Here is a 21,858-nt window from a genome sequence, read left to right on the forward strand (position 1 = left end):
TAGCAGCATAGTCGAATGAAAACATATAATCAAATTTTATAATAACACGCTATACAAGATCAATTTAAATCAATAACCGAGGAAAAATTGAAGTTAATTAATATTAGTTAATAGTGTAAATTACTCAAAACTAATTTCGAATGTAATAATATAAACAAATTACATTTTGCTTATGTATATGAATAGATACACGATACGATAGATAATTTGTATTAAAAAATATATAGTACATATAGCTAAATTATTATTTTGTACAAAAGTCAGTCAAAAATAATTTTCAAGCTATCCTAGCTTAATCAGTTTAAGTCGCTAAATTTGAATCACTTTGTTCTAATTTAAAATTTAACTGGAAAGCACTAGTAGTGTCCAAGACTGGTCTTGATTGTGGTTTTGATCTTGATCTTGCACAAAAAAGCAAGACCAAGACCCAGGAAGCAAGACTCAAAGCATTTTTTTTCAAGTTTTTATTTGCATCTAATTTTTCAAAAAAATCGTAATTTTATTTACTTACTCCCTCCCCTATAATTTGGTTAATAAAAAATAATAAAAAGGGTTTCCACGAAACTATTGTCAGTCAATGAATATATATGATTTATGGTATATAGCCGTCAATAATAAGCTCATATTCGTATATTTTTTTTGTCAAAGCATACTAAATATTACCCTATTAGTTAAGGCGCTCAAGTTTTTTAAACCATTCAAATACATACATATACCGGGTGCATCTCGAAAGTGGCTTTACACCTATAACTTTTTATTTTTTTCAGCTAAAAAACGAGATTTGGTATGTTAGTATATGACCTAAATTACGATTGATTGGCGTATTCAATTGTTTTCGGTCAGTTCTTGTTTCACCGGAAATGACTAGGACTTTTGATTTTTAAATGCCTCCCTCGGCATTTTTTACTCTTTATTCGATAGAAAATAACATTCTGAATAGAATGACATATCATATGTCAACTTTTGGCATTTTCGCATATGGTTTATTTGAAATTATAACTTGCGGTTCGTAACGGAAATTTGACTCGAAATACGAAGTGTGTGGTATCAAATTATTCGTAAAAAAATGCTTTTTCCAAACATGCTAATGAGCCACCCTCATTCCATTTGAAAAAATTGAGAAATTATTAAAAATACGATTTGAGCATTTTCTAACTGGCCAGGGAGAGACACTAAAAACATTAGACGATCAAATCTATATTTCCAAGGCTCATTGATTAAGAATTAGTGTTTTTAACACAGTCACGGCACTCTAGATTGAAATTTAAAATACAATTTTTTAATAAGCGGTAATATCAAAAGTTGTGTATGAAATATGAAACTTAGAAATTTACTTAATAAAATCATAGAAAGAAAAGACCATTTTTTACAACACACTGTATATTTTGCTAATGTGTTCATAGTATTTATTTCTGTACCGAGTGTACCCCTACTCTTAGACTTTTTATCAATAATTTTAACTTACGCATTGCATTTGAATACTGCATTTTAGTAATAAAACAGGTTTTCTGTTAAATTGAAGGTTTAGCATTACTTGTCTCTATGTGTTATTGCTCTCATTAAACAAAATATTTATTACAGTAGACTTGATTTTAATGGTTTATTAGTGTGTTTTTTTTAATTTTATTATCGTATCGTTATTGTACCTATTATAAGTAAGTATATTTTTATGGTACTTTTTTCAAAAGCATTTCGCGTATTTACTAGTTCATAAAGTTGCAATTTAATGTTAATAGTTCGATCATAAAAAGTATTAATAAATTAGCAATAAATTTACATTTTTATTTCAGTTTTGCTCTACTTTTATGTTTAGTTTTGCACTAAATTTTTTTACTCAATGGTACACGGTGATCATTTTTTTCAAATATTTTGATTTGCTGAAAAGAAAAAAAAACTTGTTTAATAAAATAAATGGGTGTGCCAAGAATAATAAAAAAACTCAGAGATACGAGGGAGTACTTTTCTTATACAGGGTGTTTCAAAAAACATGTACCATCTCTCGTGGGGAGATTCCTCACGTAAAAATGAGATTTATTTTTCATATCAACATAGGTCCGATTCTGCTTTGTTTCGTAGCTACAGGGTGTTAAAGTCTTAATAATCTTTCGATTTATTATAATTTTCTTTAAAGTACTTTTAGTGATTTGAATGGAATGTTGAGGGTAAAAGTTACATAAATGCGACATGTTTTAAAGCTAAAAAAGAGTCGACATATTCACCAGGGACGTGTATATGGGTAATCACTAGAATATTGTTCTAAAAAAAGAATGTACGCCATTGACTTTTTATTCACTTGTTTTCGAAATAGTGTAAGCAATTTAATGCTGATTAAAAGTTTATATCTCTTAATATTGTGTCGATTTCGGCCTCCTTGATGAGACAAACGCAGTTTTATTAATTTGCCTTGATCCAGTAAGTCTAATAGAGACCTTTAAAAAATTTTAATATCATTAACTTGCAACAGTTTTAAATAAGTACTCATTGATTCCTCATCAAAAACATGAAAAAAGTTCCTATAAACATGGGTATGGAAATGCATAGTTATAGAGATACAGGATGTTATTTTTTTTTAAATTAGGTTTTGTGTAATTATCTTAAATACCATTATTGTTATATTTTAGATTACTCTTGGTTGGACTAATAGTAATAATAACTAATGGTAATAATATTTAATAATAAATTAGGTAAAATATATGATTGTTTAATTTTATTTTTATTTTAATTTTATTAATTATGTGATTACCTTATAAAATGTACGTTACTAAAAATTGATATACATATAAAACTTGTGAAAAATTAACATTATTATAGAAAGGTTGGCTGTGTTAATAGTACCGTATGATCGAGAAAAAACGGCGTCAGCGATGGCTATGGAATGAAGATCTCTGTCATTTTAAATGTAAATTTATATGGGAAGTGTCATTGATGTTCATTTCCCAGCCAACTGGACGCCGTTTTTTTTCGATCATACGGTACAAGCTATGAATGATTTTAGTATTAAATAACTTCAATTTTTTTTATCCATCCTCCACTTGTTTTTCTCTATTTGGAGAATATTTTAATAGAATATCCAATTTAAAAAATATACAAACCGTCGCCAAAATTAGCATAAATAAATTCAGCGGATTTATATTCTGAAAGAAATGCAAAAAGCAAGGAAATTTACCAATTTGTTACATAAATTAAAGACCGTAAAAGTATTTTAACGAAATTTATTTGGGTCACTACAGCATCCAAAAACCAGTTTGTCTATAATATCATTTTTTCAACAAATAAAAGCATAATGTTGAAATGTCATGAATAAATCGTTGCGGTTATTCATAAAAAGATTACTAGTTAAATAAGTGTTGATATAATCGGTTTTATGCAGAAAAAATAGTTTTTTTCACTATGTTTTTTATTATTTTTATTAAATTATTAAACTCCTGTTAGTAGGATTAATTAAGTAAGTTATTTTTTTCCATGGCAACTGTTAAAATTGCCTTATATCTATCAAAAATAGTAGATAAAATAGTACTTTAACCGCAAGGGTAGATTAAATGATACTTTAACAGCGAGGATAGGTTAAAAACTTTATTTCTTCTCGCACGTTTTTTAATTGCTTCCATTTTTGAAAATGTTTGTATTCCTTTTCATAAGTTATTCGGGATTCAAATGGAAGTAGTTTGGATATGGCGTTTGCCGCCTCAGTCTGAATATCTGTTGGTAATTTACTTATTTCATTTTGAGCCATTTCTGGCTCCAATTCTATCAGCAATCAACACGAAAGAGAATTAAAAAATATTGACTCAAAACTGACAACTAAAGAGACAGCTTTATTTATTTGTCAAATTACATAGAAACCAACGCGAACCCAGCACAATATTTTTTCTACTCGTAATAAATTCCTTGAAATAATGATTTCTGAATATTTTTTAAAACGTAACTCGCTATGGAAAAAACTATTGTTTTATACACGACGATAAAATTGCATTATCTTCTCCCGAAATTAATTAAAGATAGAGCAAAATATGCTATATCAAAAAATCACAAATTTCCCATTGATTACAATAGCAATATTTAAAATACTTCTTCATCTGCATATTTTTGAGAAAAATTCTGTTGTCCGATTGTCCATCACAGATGCGCCCCCTAGCGAACATCTCTCGAACTTGGAAGTAATCTCCAGCGATTTCTCTTGGTCTCAAAGTAATACGATAAGTAGTTTCTGAGATACAGCCAGCGTCCATTCTTAGTTGGCCACCCGGTACATAAATTTACATACGAGGGTGGTCTGAAAAGTTTCCGACCTAACAAAGGTACAAGACATTTTTTCTGAATATTTTATTTTATTTTTCAACATAGTCCCCTTGTAACTCTACACACTTTTCCCAGCGATGCTCCCATCTCTGTAACCCGTCCAAATAGTACTCGGCGTTTTTCTCTGCAAAATAGTGGTTCACGAAGGTGATTGCCTCTTCATTTGACGAAAATCTCTGTCCTCCGAGCGGAATTTTTAAACGAGGGAACAAAAAGAAGTCGCTAGGGGCTAGATCTGGTGAGTAAGGCGGATGGTCAAGCAGTGGAAACCGTAATTCGTGGATTTTCGCCATGGCAACCGCTGAGGTGTGAGACGGTGCGTTATCTTGGTGAAATAGGATTTTCTTTTTCTGTAAATGAGGCTGATTTTCCGTAAGTTCTGCTTTTAGCTTGTCAAGTAATGATGCGTAGTATGCTCCTGTGATGGTTTTTCCTTTTTGAAGATATTCAATTAAAATAACTCCATGACTATCCCAAAAAACAGTCGCCATCACTTTCCTAGCCGAAATAACAGTTTTTGCTTTTTTTGGAGCCGGTTCTCCCTTTGCCGTCCACTGTTTGGACTGTATTTTTGTTTCTGGTGTATAGTGGTGTATCCAAGTTTCATCTACAGTAATTAATCGACGCCAAAACTCGGATTTATTGCGCCTAAACTGCGCTAACATAGCGTTGGAAATGTTCATACGAACACGCTTTTGGTCTAACGTGAGCAAACGCGGCACCCAACGCGCGGACAGCTTTCTCATGCTTAATTCTTGATTTAATATGTGACAAACACGTTCTTTTGATATGTTCATAACCTCTGTTATCTCTCTCACTTTAATTCGGCGGTCGTCTAGCACCATTTGGTGAACTTTGGCGATGTTATCGTCGGTAGTTGCAGTTTTTGGACGGCCCGAACGTTCATCGTCTTCCAACCTCTTACGGCCACGTTTAAATTCAGCTGCCCAAAATTTCACTGTGGTAAATGATGGTGCAGAGTCCCCATACACAGAATCCAACTCATGTTTAATTTGTGTAGGCGTATTGCCTTTACAAACCAGATATTTAATGACAGCTCGATACTCGATTTTGTCCATTTTTACAAAAACACTGACATCAACTCACTCAAACGACTGTTACATAACAACTGCGCATCCAAAATGGCTGAAACTTTGGTGAATAACTGTCAACAGATGAACAATAAAAATTCACTAGTTTTTATCTACGAGTACTGCCATCTTCACGTTGAGGTCGGAAACTTTTCAGACCATCCTCGTAGATGATTTATTCTTGACTTAAAAGAAAATTACACCCTGTTACTATAACAAAAAAGAATTTCCGCTAATTATTTATGATATATCATAAATTGATTTTGATCAGAAATATGTTGGGAAAATTAGAAAATCAATAAAATTAGATCTGAATTCAAAAAGCTTATGTTTCAATTGAATCAGTATAAGACAAAAAATACTTTTCCTATTATTGAAAGTAACAATTTTTACTTTATTTACAGATAGTGGAGAATGCCCTCAGATACAGATGTTCTGTACCAGTTAGATTTAGGCGAAGCACCCCAACAACTTCAAGAATGGGCACAGGAGAACATTAGAGAAAATCCCGACACCAGATGTTTGTTAATAGAAGATTTTAAAGATATGATATACGGTAAGTAATACATTAAAAACAGATCTTGGGATCCACCTAAAAATCCTATCAAAAGAAAGTGTTACCGTTCAAGTTTCAAAATTTACCACTAAAATAATGGTTTGGGGAGCAATATCTCAGCGTGGTGCTACACCTCTGTGTATAGTTGATGGAACTATTAATAGTGCAAAATATTGTGATATTTTAAATGGTTTTCTTCTTGAAACGGCTCATGTTTTATATCCAGAGGGGTGGCGTTTTCAGCAGGATAATGCAAAATGCCGTACGTCTGCCTATACTCAAGCTTGGATGCAAGAACACCATTTGGTAACAATTCCATAGCCAGCAGCTTCACCAGACCTTAGTCCCATTGAAAACATATTGGGATTAATGAAGATTAAAGTGGAACGAGCAGCTCCACGAAATAAACAAGATTTAATTCGCTCAGTTTTACAGGCCTGGACTACCGCCACTGAGCATTATGGTATAGACCTAGTTTCGGGTGTACCTGGACGTTTAGTTAAGTGTTTGGAGTTAAATGGAGGTTGTATAAGTAAACAAAATAATAATTTGTTATAATTTTTTTAACTCAAGTCCTAAAAATATATAGCAATAATTGTAATTTTGCTTTCTTTTTTCCGGATACTTTCGGAATACTTTTCTCTAATAGACGGACTATATATATTAGTTAGTTATCAGACAAATATTGTTTCTTTCTTTTATAGATTCATTTGCATTAAATTAAAAATAAAATTACTTAAAATATTTATTTCACAGATTTTCTATGTTAAATAAAGTGCCCCTAGCAGAATAATTGTAGAATGTTTAGGAGGGCAGTTAATCACCGCGACCTTACAGATCTATTGTGTGTTCCCCTTTCTTGAGTTATATCGAGTTATAACTCATCATACAGTCTCAGGGCTTTAACAAAAGCCAGTATCTGAGACGGCTTCACAGAGTCCAGCTCTCCATCCTCGATATCGGCCGTGCCAAAGTTCATGGCACAAACGGTCGTCGTCTAGGCGCACTCAGTGATAAGGTGTTCTGGTGTTTTAAAGACTTGCAAGAGTCTTGTAGCAAGTCCAAGACCTGGACTACTTATTAGACTGCAAGACAAAACCAATACTTAAGCGAGTCTTTGAAACAGGCTCCAACTATCTATAACAACTGTTTTACTGCTCCATCAATTCTTATTTTGTATCTGATTCATCATAGTAAAGAATGCAAAGCAATTGCTGTTCTCCATTCGCGAATTTCAAGTTCCAGAACTTTAAGCACTTAGCTACTCGAGAACGGTTCGGAAAGGAGCTGTGCGCGATAGTCTGGTGCCTCCATATGGCGCGGAATAGTTCTGAACTTTATGACTCAGTTGAATAGAGTAAGAGTATCGCGTTCTTGAACAGTTCAGAGCTGCACAACTGCGTGAATGGAGGACAGTAAATGTGTGTACTCTTTATGATGACATTTTTTATTTGTTCTTTTTCTTGAATTTGTTTCATTTAAATCTATGGGGTACTCATTTTTCTGTAACTCATTTCTTTAGGACAAAAGATATTTTATTACATCATAACTAATTATTTTCTTGTCTTTTTAATACACTCTCTATAATTTTGGATTTCTCTGTTGCAGCTAGAGGAGACTGCACTCTACACCGAACAGACGATGCATTCCTGCTGCGTTTTTTGCGAGGTCGCAATTGGAGCCTCGAGGCAGCTTACAAACTGGTAATGATAATTTTATAAATAAACCATTAATAAGCACGTGTTCTCTACCCATCCTAAAATAACTTAATTACAGATAAATTGATCATTTACATATTTTTATTGTCGGAAATTATAATTAAGTTTTTGCATTCTCTTAATGAGCAAAATTAGTAATAGTTTTATATCCTGCAATTCAGTATAATTAGGGAAAAAACGACAAAAAGTTTAAATAGTTATTTTTGTTTCAACAACTTTTTATAAAACTGTATTTTCCTAATGTATGTATGTTCAAATAAGAAAAATAATATTTTTCCTATTATGTCAGTAACTTTATACATCGCACATGCCTAAATAACGCTAACGTAAAAGTACTAAGGAGGAACTGTACATACACTATACAGGGTCAGGCAATAATAGTGCGTCGGGCATCTGTAGCTCCTAGAATAAGAAACTTGTTTAAGTGAAAACTTCTATAGGGTGGCTCATAAAAGTGTGAATGGATCGGGATGCTTTTTTTAAATGGAACACTCTGTATATTATCTCATTTTTGGCTTCCTTTCAGATCACTTTACATAATTCTAAGATATGAGTAAATATATTTCGGTAATTTCAGGGATATTAATAAATAAATTAAAAATATTTATTTTTCAACCTTTCTTAAAAAAATTATTATAAATACAAGAATTATCCTGAAATCAAAACTATGTACATTAGCTATTTACTTTAGATGGTCTGTACTTACTTTGCTCTAAATATCGTAATCTTAAATCATATAGGGTGTTCAAAATTCTATGCCAATTATTTTTTTTTATTAGATGAAGAATTAAAAAATTAACATTTTTTGTATTTAAAGTATTTCAAATTTTTCATCGGGCTCTTTCAACGGTAAAATACGATCATTGGGTGGCTTTGATAAAAATTGAATGTGGAAAATGACATATGAAATATAAAACCGTGAATATCTGCGAAACCGTTAAAGATTTTGAAATAGGGGTCAGGCAATAATAGGGTCAGTTCCAAAATACAAAAAGTGTTCATTTTTTAACTCTCCACTATTGAATATATAATATACAGGGTGTTCTATTTAAAAAAAACGAAGAAAAATTATTTTATATTTTGGAAAGTTTGGCGTAGAATTGTGAACATCCTATATGATTTATGAATACCATATTTATAGCAAAGTTAAGTACGGATCATCTAAAGTAAATACCTAATAATATAGTTTTGATTTCAAGACAGTTTTTGTATTTTTAATAATAGCCCAGAGCCTATACAGGCCGAGGTTCAACAAATTAGAGACAAGCTGAAATTTGGCATGGAGCTTCATTTTGTAGATCGTTAAACATCCTGAAACCCCAGCGATGAAGCGTTGAGCCCGTCACCCCAAAACCACCCCTACAAGGAGTAAAAATGGCTCTTTTTTTACTTTTTCTTCAATAACTCTAAAACTACGAATTTTAGGAAAAAAAGTCACGACTAAAAAAAATTGAAGAGAAGAAAATTTCCTATCACATGGTTAAAGAACCAAAATTTTTGGAATTGCAGTGGCGCAGGTGCGAATTCTTTAATTTAGGAGGATTGTTTTAATATCCCACCATTCTGTGTTTAACTTCAAATGAAAGCATTTTTGAGATAAATCTCGAGACCAAAAAATTTATTAGGATACAAGTTCCTATAAAAACGATCTTTTTAATAAAGATAAGTTACCAGTGGTGGAGATAATTTTTTTAAATGTGCGTTTTTTACATTTTAAAAACATTGAATAAGAAAAATTGAAGTTTTACAAATAATTTCCCATGAAATAGGTATATTGAGAAATTTACACGTTTAATAACAAAATAAGAAAAACCTTAACTCAAAAATAGGATAACTTATCTTAAGGATAGTCCTCATTCACTTCCACATTTGTTGGGTTCATACATGTAATGCCATTGCATTGACCACATGCCATTGTGCAGGTGAGTCCCATTCGCTTGCATGTACATGCTTTTTTACAGCCTCCCGAAAAGCAATTGCAAAATTTTTTCTCTAAAACCCATGTAGGAGCAATGGGCTGGTCTGAATGTATTGGATTCATCTCTCGATTTTTCAGATTCCAACCCCAATCTTGCGGTGGTAAATTGTTATTTAACCAAGCCTATACCTGTAAGTTAAAAATGAGAATTTAGTTTAACATTTGAATGCAACATAAATTTAACTTACCTGATGAAAAACTCTAATCCATGGTATTTCGCACTATCGGAGGTAGGTGGTAATGATGCCAAGTTGAAGTTGGTATTAAGAGATCGCTATCCAAATCTACTTTTTTTGTCGAGTTTTTAACATATGTTACTATAAAAAACTGAGATGTAACTTCTAACTTCTCCTTTGTAGCCTCGGGATTAAAAAATTCTTTTACTAGCTCACATAACTTTTTCTTCTGGATGGTGTTTACTAAATTAATCTTCCCTTTATTGAACAGAGCAGACGTTGTGTCACAACCAAAACATATCGGCCTTACAACAACCAATTGTTGTAAGGCCGATATGTCGATTATTTTATTTGGTTTTGACACCTTTCCCGGACGAATCATAAACAGTGTCTTGTGGTAATAATGAATCAGTAACACTATAATGTCTGTATCTTCGCTGTAACTACTGCTACGGTCCTTTCCTAAATTGTCACTTATTGCGACCGCTGCGCGCTGTAGTTACAATAAGAGTATCGGCATCACCATCAGCTAATTTAATATTGATTCCATTTTCCAACAATACTTTTCCGAGCTCACGAATGAAGTTGCTGTTGTTGGTGTTGTTTGACAAAAAATCTGCCTTTGGTACGTACCTTCACTGCAGATAAATTCGAGAAAGATACAATTGGTACTATTTTTTTACCTGCAGATCTGCGATTCCTGCGTATCTCTCTATTTTACCTGCGTATCTCTTCATAGCCATCAAAAACAACAGTGATCTTTTTACGATAGTGATATGTTATATAATTATAGTATTGAGAAAACAGATCTAAAAATATCGCAGGGTAAATAACAATTTACCACCGCAAGATTGGGGTTGGAATCTGAAAAATCGAGAGATGAATCCAATACATTCAGACCAGCCCATTGCTCCTACATGGGTTTTAGAGAAAAAATTTTGCAATTGCTCTTCGGGAGTCTGTAAAAAAAACATGTACATGCAAGCGAATGGGACTCACCTGCACTATGACATGTGGTCAATGCAATGACATTACATGTATGAACCCAACAAATGTGGAATTCAATGAGGACTATCCTTAATAAAAGTTATCCTATTTTTGAGCTAAGGTTTTTCTTATTTTGTTATTAAACGTGTAAATTTTTCAATATACCAATTTGATGGGAAATTATTTGTAAAACTGCAATTTTTCTTATTCAATGTTTTTAAGATGTAACAAACGCACATTTCAAAAAATTATCTCCGCCACTGGTAACTTACTTTTATTAAAAAGATCGTTTTTATAGGAACTTGTATCCTAATAAATTTTTTGGTCTCGAGATTTATCTCAAAAATGCTTTCATTTGAAGTTAAACACAGAATGGTGGGTTATTAAAACAATCCACCTAAATTAAAGAATTCGCACCTGCGCCACTGCAATTCTAAAAATTTTGGTTCTTTACCTACGTGGTAGGAAATTTTCTTCTCTTCATTTTTTTACTCGTGACTTTTTTTCCTAAAATTCGTAGTTTTAGAGTTATTGAACAAAAAGTAAAAAAAGGGTCATTTTTACCCCTTGTAGGGGTGGTTTTGGGGTGACGGGCTCAACGATTCATCGCTGGGATTTCAGGATGTTTAAAGATCTACAAAATGAAGCTCCATGCAAAATTGCAGCTTGTTTCTAATTTGTTGAAGGTTACCCATATAAAACGATGTATCGGCCCTAAGCTATAACTTGTTTAAGAAAGACTGAAAAATATTTTTTTAAATTTATTATTAATATCTCTGAAACTATCTAAATATATTTACTTATACCTTAGGATTATGTAAAGTGATCTGAAAGGAAGCCAAAAATTCAATAATATACAGGGCGTTCCTTTAAAAAAAATCCTCCCGATCGACTCACACTTTTTTGAGCCACCCTGAGAAGTTAAAGTATTTTCCTGAAATACATCCTAGTACATATTTTAGGTTTGTACTTAAACAAAATTTCCAAGTTTTTTATTCTAGGAGCTACAGATGCCCCACGTACTATTGCCGGACCCTGTATATGCAACAAACTTTTTTGGGAAATTTTATTATACGCTAGACTTGTACACAACAGTTTGATATTTTATTAATATTTGTTGTTTCTTTTAGTTAGTAAATTATTATGAATTCAAAGAAGACAATCCTGAATTTTTTGAAAATGTCAATCTATTCAAATTGTTAGGCATTGGCTGTGATAACATTCTTACCGTACCACCCTACAGAGAACAAACAGGAAGAAGAATTTTACTGTACAGAATAGGTAATAAGAAAAATAAATGTTTATTTTATTTATTCCTACTATCATACAAATATTCTATAAATCTTAATTTAACATTAAAATATATACAGGGTTGTAAAAAATCATCATAATCGTGTTTCTGGGATCGAAATATACTATCCTTAAAACATTTGCACTTATTTAAGACTCACCACCAATAGTAAATTTATTTAAGGTTGTATGTACCTTAAATAAATTTACTAAAACATGTATCTATAAATTCTGTATTCAGATATCAAACTGAAATGCCGTGTTATTTAAATAAATAAATAAAAAGTTTATCGCACGAATGGTTGTCGTTCGGTGCACTCAGTGATGAGGCCATTCTTAAGGTGTGTATACATATGGCGAGCACAACGCGAGCCGAGCACGAGCAGAGCCTACCACAAGCTCAATTCGTCATATATATACGCCTTCTGCGAGCGCCTCGTGAGCCGTTCACAGTGTGATCGTCGTGATCTACTTCTTGTCGGTTTTTGCGACGAACACAAAGGAGCTCCAAGTTAAGGTGCGTATACATATGGTGAGCACAACGGGAGCCGAGCACGAGCCGAGCCTACCACAAGCTCAATCCGTCATATGTGTACGGCTCCCGCGAGCGCCTCGCGAGTCGTCTTCTTGTCGGTTTTTGCGACGAACGACGAATACAAAGGAGCTCGCAGTTATAATTTGGACAGCGTTGTGGTGGTTCGTCGTTCTGGTCTGATCGGCGAGCATGGAGCCTACATGGTCGGAGGATATTTTGCTTCAATTAGTTGAGTTGTATAGGACGCATACTATTTTGTGGGACCCCAAAGACGAAAATTATTTTAAAAAACCAAAAAAATAGATGCCTGGAAGGAAATCGCCACTTTAATAGGCAAACCTGAAGAAATATGCAAGAAAAAAATTATAAGCATGTTGGTAAGTTATAGAAGAGAGAGGAAAAAGGAAAAAGAGTCAGTCCGGAACAGGAAAAGGTGTAAAAAATGTCTATACCTATGTGGCGAATTCATCTCTCCAAAAAATCCTATTTGAGTATTTCGCCACTGCACTGCAAGAAAATCTACAAAATAAAATAGTTATTTTGTAGATTTTCTTGCAGTGCAGTGGCGAAATACCCAAATAGGATTTTTGGGAGGAAAAGGTGTGCTTTGCAAAAGAAGTATGTTTATTTATAGAATAACATTTATTCAACTACAATCTGAAAAACATATTAGTACAAAAAGTCCGAGTACACCCCTTTTTTTGTAGCAACTTTTTTTACCATAATTAAAAAAACTAATGGTACATTTAAAATCTTCAATACGTTTCTGAGTTGACGTGGGTCTGCAATTTTTTTCAAAAAATTTTATAGTCTTTTTTTAAGAATAATCTAATAATCAATAAGTATACAATTTTAAATCTTTTAAATTTGCTAAAAATAATAACATTTTTAAGATTTTTGCAAAAAATAGATTATTTTTGCCAAATTGAAAATTTTATATCTGTGCTATTTTTTGTTCAATCCTTGTGTAATTTTTAGGCGGTTTATAATTTTTGCCTCTCTTTTGAGTGGTACCAACCATTTTTATCTAAAACCACTAAAAAAATTGTTTTTCAGCTTTTTTTTAAACATAAAAAAGGCTATAATATTTGCTTGAAAAAAAGCGGTGTGGGAGACTTTTTGTATTGACTGTAGGTACAGGGTACATTACATATTATTTACATAATATTCGTTTGTACTTTCAATAACATATTATTATAATTTAGATTAAAACATTTAACTTTATTTATCTGAACATCTGAACCAACTTGCGTCAAAAACTGCACTGACACTGAAAAAAAAAATGGCTTGTGTGCTCGCGAGCCATTCACATTTCATATGGATCGTTGCTAGCTCGGACTATGATCTCGCTGTTCTTGCTGCTCACAGCGAACAACGAGCACAACACGGCGCGCTCGGCTCGTGCGCGGCTCGTGTTGTGCTCGCCATATGTATACGCACTTTTACCTAAAATATAAATTTAATAAAGGCATTTCAGATTCGCAATTAAAATTTTACTCAATTGGTTTTTATATACATAAACCAGTTGTTATGTTTTAACAGCAGGATTACGGGACGTCGGCGTCGTTGCAGCCACCTTTAGTAGAATTTATACAGGGTGTTTCAAAAAACATGTCCCATCTCTCGTGGGGAGATTCCTCACGTAAAAATAAGATTTATTTTTCATATCAATATAGGTCCGATTCTGCTTTGGTTCGTAGCTTCAGGGTGTTAAAGATTTACTTCACAGTTTCGGCAGAATGGCATCATTAAATCAAACCAAACACATCGAAATTAATTAAATCATATTGTTTAAGTGATATTTTTAAAAGTCAATAACTGGGAAACGGTTTGAAGTACATTGTGTGTATTTCGATTTTTGCTTAGAATTGAAGGAAGAATTGAAATATGTAATAATATACAGGCGATTCTATTAAAAAAATTAAACTTTGATGTGCCACGACTTTATGAACGACCCTGTATGCTTAAATTTATTACTCGCTAATAGATATTTAAAAGTCCTATATAACTTTTGTATTTAACTTTTTGCGGTACCTCCTATATTTTACCTAATAATCGACCGTTTCCATACATAAAAGCGACTGCATTTATTAAAAACGTATAGCATTTTCCTTTCATTATTATATCCATTTTATTTTAGGAAACTGGGATCCAGAAAAGTACAGCGTCACCGAACTGTTCCAAGCCACGCTAGCTGTTCTGGAATTAGCAATTTTGGAACCACGAGCTCAAATCTTGGGCGGAGTTGCCATGTTTGATATGTCCGATCTCACTCTAAACCAAGCATATTATATGACGCCCAGTATCGCGCATAAAGTTTTCCAAATCATGGTGGTAGGTATTCATGCTCAACAAAGAGCATCAATAGAACAAAACTTTAAGTGGTTCACATTGATAACTCAATTTATCAATTTGATTAGAACTATTTTAATATCAAAATCAGACAGCCCGGGAACTAGGGAGGGGGGGGGGCAAACCGGGCACCTGCCCCGGGCGCCAGTGTCAGGGGGCGCTAAAATCTTAATATAATATAGTTGAAAATAAAAAAAATGCTCCACAAAGCGCAAAAATTTCTTCTATCAAGTATTCATTTAATTTTAAAACGTCCAGTTAGTTTTTGAACACATCCTAAAGGCTCATTCTGTCCTGTTTACGAAAAATGCCTACCTATATTTCATATGAATTAAACTTTTAGTTACGTAATCGAGAGCGCGGTTTTTAAATTCATTGTTGCCAACCATGGACATATTCGGCGCCGGAAACTGGAATTTAAATTTCGCGCTGGGGATTCAGGTGGTAGCTCTGCTGTAAAAAAATGTCAAGTTGCCGCATTTGTTTATTTATTTCTTGACATTGTCATTCGTTTTGACACTTTAGTTTTGTATTACAAATGTTTGGTTTAAATAAATAAATAGTGTTAAGTGTTGTGATACTTTAAGCTCGAAAATGTTTACTAGCAGACCTTGCAGTCGAACATTGTTTTTTTAGAAATTTATAATTAATTTATTTTTGTTACCTAAAATATTTTGATTAAAAAAAAAATATATAAAAGTGGACAACGCTGTGCCGGTCAAGCCAAAGGGTCAAACTTTATCACTTGACTAAAAGTTTATTTGGTATGAACTGTATATCTAGATATTTGCAAGTTTTTTAAATTAATTTACTTCAAACGCTGGGGAGAGGGGGCGCTACTATCAATTTTTTCCCCGGTTCAAAAAAACTGTAGATCCGGGGCTGAAATCAGATGATAAAAATCACCAATGTAGACTATAGTAGGTAAGACGCAAATTTTAGCTTCAGTAGTAAAAAGAAGTTACTGGAATCCAAAACTGGCGAATCCGAAAGGTAAAGTCTGTTCAGTGGGTTAGGGAAGATTTCGAACATTCAAAAAATAACAGAAAATACAATTTGTCTGTGAATCAAAATGACAGACGGAACTGTCGTTGTCATGTATCCAAATGTTAGAAACAACAGCGATGAAAACCTAGGGATGAAAACGATATTTAGAATAGTTGTTTGAAAAACATTAATGGACAGCTTAGATCAATATACCACATATACAATATAATAATATAATATATTTTTATACCCCTAGGCAAGAAGGGTAGACCTCGGGGTAGACCATGCCACTTTTTTGTTTGGACAAAATTTTTTATTTTTATTTTTCACGATCTGGAATTAAAAAATACACACAACCCTAAATTTTCACCCTTCTACCATCAACCAGTATTTTTAATAGCGATGTTAGTAATTCAATAATTTTCAACCCCGTAAATAATAATGGCTGTTGTCCCATAAAAATATTTATATGGCAAAACAACGGTTGCCGGATCAGCTAGTTATACTATATAATTAGGCAAATAATACAGAAATGTATTATGCCTCTACCTATCTGACATCTAATTTAGCATTATTTCTAATATTACTTGACAAAATGGCGAATGAATTTTAGTATTATACGCCGAATAATTCAAGAATTATTCGTATCAGTGTGCGCTGTCCTTAAACTAACATAATCTTTTGGTTTCCAATGAAATATGGGAAAAACTAAACAAATAAGCCAAAGACGTGTTTGTTACACCATTTATAGCTCAAGAACAAGATTTGTTGGATTTGTCTCCGCCCCGAATAACAGTATAACTAATAAAACATACGAAAAATTCAGGGAAAAATTTACCGAAAATTATTTTTTAAATAAATTTGATTTGGAACTGCGCCATTTTCCACAATGACAGGCCACGTTAGGCACGCTTATAGCTTATTTTTCATAATTGATGCCCACTGCAAATCATATTATATCTTCATCATCATCATCATTCTCAGCTTATTCAACCATTTCCGATTATGGTGTAGTCATTTAGAGGTTAATAGTGTAGCCTTCCTTACATATTTAGATACTCTTTTTGTAGTTGGGCCCATTGTTGTCTATTATTGGCTATGTGGGCTCAAGTTATCCCAGCTAATTTCCTAATATCATGGTCCCACCTCAGGTTCAGTATTCCCTTAGATCTCTTAATTCCTCGTGGGTACAATGCTATTATTTTTATGATCCATCTGTTGTCCGTCTTTCTTGCCAGGTGTCCTGCCCATTCCACTTGAGGGATTTGATTTTGTGGATGGTTATATACATATTATATATTACATATTAAACAAAATAGAATACAAATTCAAAAGAAAGTAGTGAGAAAAAAAAAATTCAAATCTAGAAAGATATTTAAATACATAGAAAATACTTGAATCGAAAAAATATAGAGAACAAATGCCAACATCTGTCAAATTGACTAGTCAATCAGTCATCCATACCACAAGAATAAAAAAAACACAACCACAAGAGAAAAAACTCATTTCACTTCATACCAGGTTTTACCAGGTACGAAATTAGCCCGATCAGTTAGTAGAACATATTTTAACAGTAAAATCTACTCAATGTAATATATGTAATGAATATTAAAGCACAGTGACCATTTTTATGTTTCAAAACGTTATTTTATTATACATAAAATAGTGGAGCTTTGCCATAATTTGAAGTATTTCTTATATTCGTATTCGAATCGTATTCTTTTTCCTTAATATATATTAAAGGAAGACGCAGACAAGAAAAAGTCATCCAAGCAAATTGACATTCATTTTTTTTTAAATGCGTTTTTTAAACCTCAATAGCTCAATGGTAATTGACATAAGTGATTGACTTGTGTACCCTCCACATATCAGTTAAGAACTGACCTCTTATTGGTTGAGAGTAGTACTGATTTTCTCTGCTGAATGAGTTATTGTACAGTATTTTTTATCCTATCGTCACGACACAAATGACATTCAACGTATTTATTTTTTTTACAATTTCTTAATACGAGAATCTCTTTTAAAGTTCATTTCACTAGTCCGGAAAAGTAGCATAAGTAGAACTCTTTCTGCTTCCAATTCTCAACTGAAATCATAAATAAAGAAATTTAATAAATTCATTCACAACTGATGCCAGTTCTACATAATATATGGTACTTTTCCCATTAGACCACCGAGGAAAATTTAGTACCGGGAAGTGAGGGCTTAAGATAAACGTCATTTCCTGGTACTAAATTTTCCACTATCTATCCGGAAATAAGCTATCGATAAATTGTTTTGCGGGAGATTTAAATTCACTGGCACTTTTCTTCGTGTTCGTCTGTACTTTCACCGGTTATCCGCGCAACGGAGAAGCAAGTACCATTCGCAATGAGATACATGAATGACGATAATTGCGTAATGGGTACTATTAGTGACGCTAGATCGGTTCCGTTTAGGTTCTTGCGGTATTTTATCTAGTTTCCGTAAAAAAATATGACTTTTTGTCACTTGAATTAAATGAATTGATAAAATCAGTGTAAGAAGTAAAGTATTTTAAGTTAACGACTCCTTTTTTCTGCTAAGATTAATCTGGACGGGGCCTACTTTGTTTACACGGAATCCGAACCGCGGTCTTCTGCCATATCATTGTCAATGGCCGTCTTGGCGAGCGTTGCCATGAAAAAACAGCACTACAGAATATCCAGACGTCACAATCGTTCATCCGCGCCACTCGCCTCATGATATACTTTCTTGACTATGCATACAGGGCGTCGAATTATCTGAGATCCGGGTAAAAGTGTAAAAATCCGGGTAAAAGTGTAAAAATACCTAGCCAGTTTTACATAAAACATTAAATGCCGAACGCTTATTTTGCTACTTTTTCGGACTAGTGTATATCTCGTATTAAGAAATTGTAAAAAAATAAATACGTTGAATGTCATTTGTGTCGTGACGATAAATACAGTTCTACAACTCTCGCGGTTCCATTTCAAGTTTTTTTTAACTAGTAGAACAAAATAGAGACACGTGTAAACTTGACTTACTTTAAAACAAAACAGGCGTGACATAATTGACGATAATAAGCTGTTATTTTGACAGACCGTAAAAACTACAGTCGTGGAACGATAACCACTGTGACAACAGGCTTTCTTCCGTAATTATGCCGAAATTTCAGGCTTTAAGCTGGCATGAAAATACTTTAATGCACCGGTGACCGACAGTCTTGCAGAAAATTGCATAATTTGAAGAAGTTGATTCTTACACAGAAAAAAAACAGCAAATAAATTGTTAATTTCTCTAATATTTTAGTTAATCGACTTGAATGAAACTAATTGATATATACAATGTAAATTACAGAAATATTTGTTAGACATACTTACCTAAAGGAAAAGTTAATTATTTTCTTGTTTAGTTTAAGTTGACGTACTTATTTATTAAGATATTCTACTGTTTCAGACTTCATTTCCAATGAAAATTCATGCTGTCCACGTTTTGTTCCAACCCTGGATTTTCGACATAATTTTTGGGATGTTCAAACCGCTTATAACAGGCAGCATGAGCAATAAACTGTTCTTCCATGGTGATGATATGGAAAGTCTTCACAAGCATATCGATCCTAAGCATTTACCCCAAAGGTAAATATAATTTAATAAAAAAATCAAAATATTTTAATATTTTTCTATAAATGTCCGTTCTTATAGGTAAACACAACACGCTACTAAACTAATCAGTTACACATTAACGCAACAATCGCTCAAACAACACATTCTAATTGACATGAAAAAAGATTACTCTAATTTACATCTGAATACTTTGAAAAACTTTGTCACCAGAACGTTAGAACACCAGGTTTGCAAAGAATCTTTTGAACGACCACATCAATTTGCTCTTGCTCTTTTAAAAAGCCTTGTCTTGTCAATTAAAGGCAAGCCCCATCGATACAAGTAGCAAGGACCTATTAAATTCACCAGGGCAGAGACAGGCAATAAAAGGCATAGTAGAAAATTCGCCAAAATTGACTAGATCTGATAAGCAAAAACAAAGACTGTCAAAGCTACAGTGGGTCTACTAATAGAACGCATCTAAAGGTGCGTCCAGATCTGACGAGCCGAGGGCGAGACATTCCAAATTTGCCACCCACGGAGCCTCGTTGCTATCTGTTCTCTGTCGGTTTTGCGACGGCCGATCAAAGAAAGCTAGCGCACAGTCTGGACGTGTTTTTGGCAGGCTCGCTCGACTGCGAGATATTAGCTCTGATTTATGAAATTCGACTATTTAAATTAAATAATCTCAATTTTTTTAAATGATACACCATATGTATTATCATTTTTTCTGATAGAATTTACAAATTTTGCGTCACTAATAATTTTTACAATACCGAAATCTAACATTCCTTTAAGCAAATTGAATTATTACAAAATCTAATAAGATAGATTTAGATACATAATATCATATGCAAAAAAAGTTACCGAATTGTAGTTAGAAATTAATAATAAAATAAAAAATATGTTTTTCCCATTAAAAAATATATGTTATATCCGCAACACTTTTTTGAAGTACCCGGTATACTCTACAGTAATTTAAAAATATGCTTCCTAATTTTCCCTATAACTTTTCTATTTAACATTTTGCTCTAAAAAATTGTTAAAAACGTATTTTGTAAAAGACGTCTTGTCTCGAAACAAATGAAGGTTTGTTAAAGGGGAAAACAACCAAAAGGGAAAAAACCGATAATGAATAAAATACGACAAACCAAATACCATGTTAAAGATACAAACATTTATTACTGTATAGTATGAGTTATTATTTGGCTATCGTTTGTTATATTCAATTACAATTTAATGTGTTCGGGTTCCTTTCACTATCATCCAACTCGCTTGTCTAGTGGCAAGCTTGCCTCAAACAATGGATCGGATGTTTGAATGTTTCGTTCTTGCCTCGCTCTCGTCTAGCTCTCGTCTCGTCAGGTCTGGACGCACCTTAAAGCTAATAGGATTAACGGACAAAGCCATGTGTAGAGTTTGTCAATCCGAAGAAGAAACAACAGAACACTATTTATATCAGTGCGATAGCCTGGCAAATTTATGGTTGTTGTAATAAGCCATTGACAAAGAGCTATATGGAGGGTTCGTCTTCAAGTTATTAGAGTTTTTGATAAGGATAGAATTGGAGAATCTAACATAGGGATTGGAAGAGGACCACAAAAAGATCTGAAAAGATGTCAGTAAAAAATCTACTAATATTTCCCCTTCAATTTCTCTACATAATAATCATTAAAAATGGCAAGTGTAACTCAGTCACTAAGTGAAGCATTAGAAGCGGCGCGGCGTTGTCAGTATCGAGAAATATTCCCCAAATTAAAGAACCTCAACCTAATCTAGAAAATTCAGACTATTCTTTATTAAAGTGATTTAAATGTTTTTAAGTAAGTTAAAACAGTGCTTATTTAATTGCAGATACGGAGGTCGTCATCCGGATTACGACTACAGTCCCTGGATCGAGGGATTCAAGATCGACGAGAAAATCAAAAAGCAAATGCGATTGAACGGATACATAATCGACGAAGACGAATACGACAAACAGGCGCGCGAAAGAAAACTGTCCCAGAGTTCCAGCACTTCCAACTAAAGACAGCTTGTGTTAAAATGTTTTTCGTGGTTAAAAGTAAAATTGAGACTGTTTAAAATTATCAAAATTCTATATTTTCGGCTTTAGAATCTACGGGATGGTACAGTTTTTGTGGCAAGACAGTATAAGGGCTATAATTGATTACATTCTGACTTAATTTGATGGCTGTATACCAAATTTAATTAAAATATTGAATACTGTAAAAAATCGATATAGTTTAAAAAAATTTTGCACTGCTTTATTTATTTAAATATGTTGACATACAGTTTTCTTTTTAAA

The 21,858-nt window shown here is 33.0% G+C and overlaps 1 protein-coding gene across 1 annotated transcript; it reads left to right on the forward strand.

Annotated features, from left to right (window-relative positions):
* Window positions 1–1,538: 1,538 nt before the first annotated feature.
* On the forward strand, window positions 1,539–21,609 carry LOC115886194 (clavesin-2-like). Its single transcript, XM_030905284.1, has 7 exons — window positions 1,539–1,655; window positions 5,795–5,946; window positions 7,555–7,649; window positions 11,936–12,086; window positions 14,771–14,964; window positions 19,408–19,586; window positions 21,408–21,609. Exons 2-7 carry the CDS (start codon window positions 5,805–5,807, stop codon window positions 21,577–21,579), a joined length of 933 nt encoding a protein of 310 aa, XP_030761144.1. The 5' UTR covers window positions 1,539–1,655; window positions 5,795–5,804; the 3' UTR covers window positions 21,580–21,609.
* Window positions 21,610–21,858: the final 249 nt, after the last annotated feature.

This window comes from Sitophilus oryzae, unplaced genomic scaffold, assembly GCF_002938485.1.
Source record: "Sitophilus oryzae breed Bouriz unplaced genomic scaffold, Soryzae_2.0 scaffold_471_pilon_pilon, whole genome shotgun sequence".
In the NCBI taxonomy this organism is placed as follows: domain Eukaryota; kingdom Metazoa; phylum Arthropoda; class Insecta; order Coleoptera; family Curculionidae; genus Sitophilus; species Sitophilus oryzae.

Excerpts from the sequence above, each read along its gene's own strand:
- LOC115886194 (XM_030905284.1), top strand. The coding sequence starts at position 5,805 with ATGCCCTCAGATACAGATGTTCTGTACCAGTTAGATTTAGGCGAAGCA. Across the intron at positions 5,947-7,554 it reads TTTTAAAGATATGATATACG|CTAGAGGAGACTGCACTCTA; the intron begins GTAAGTAATACA and ends TCTCTGTTGCAG. Across the intron at positions 14,965-19,407 it reads AAGTTTTCCAAATCATGGTG|ACTTCATTTCCAATGAAAAT; the intron begins GTAGGTATTCAT and ends CTACTGTTTCAG.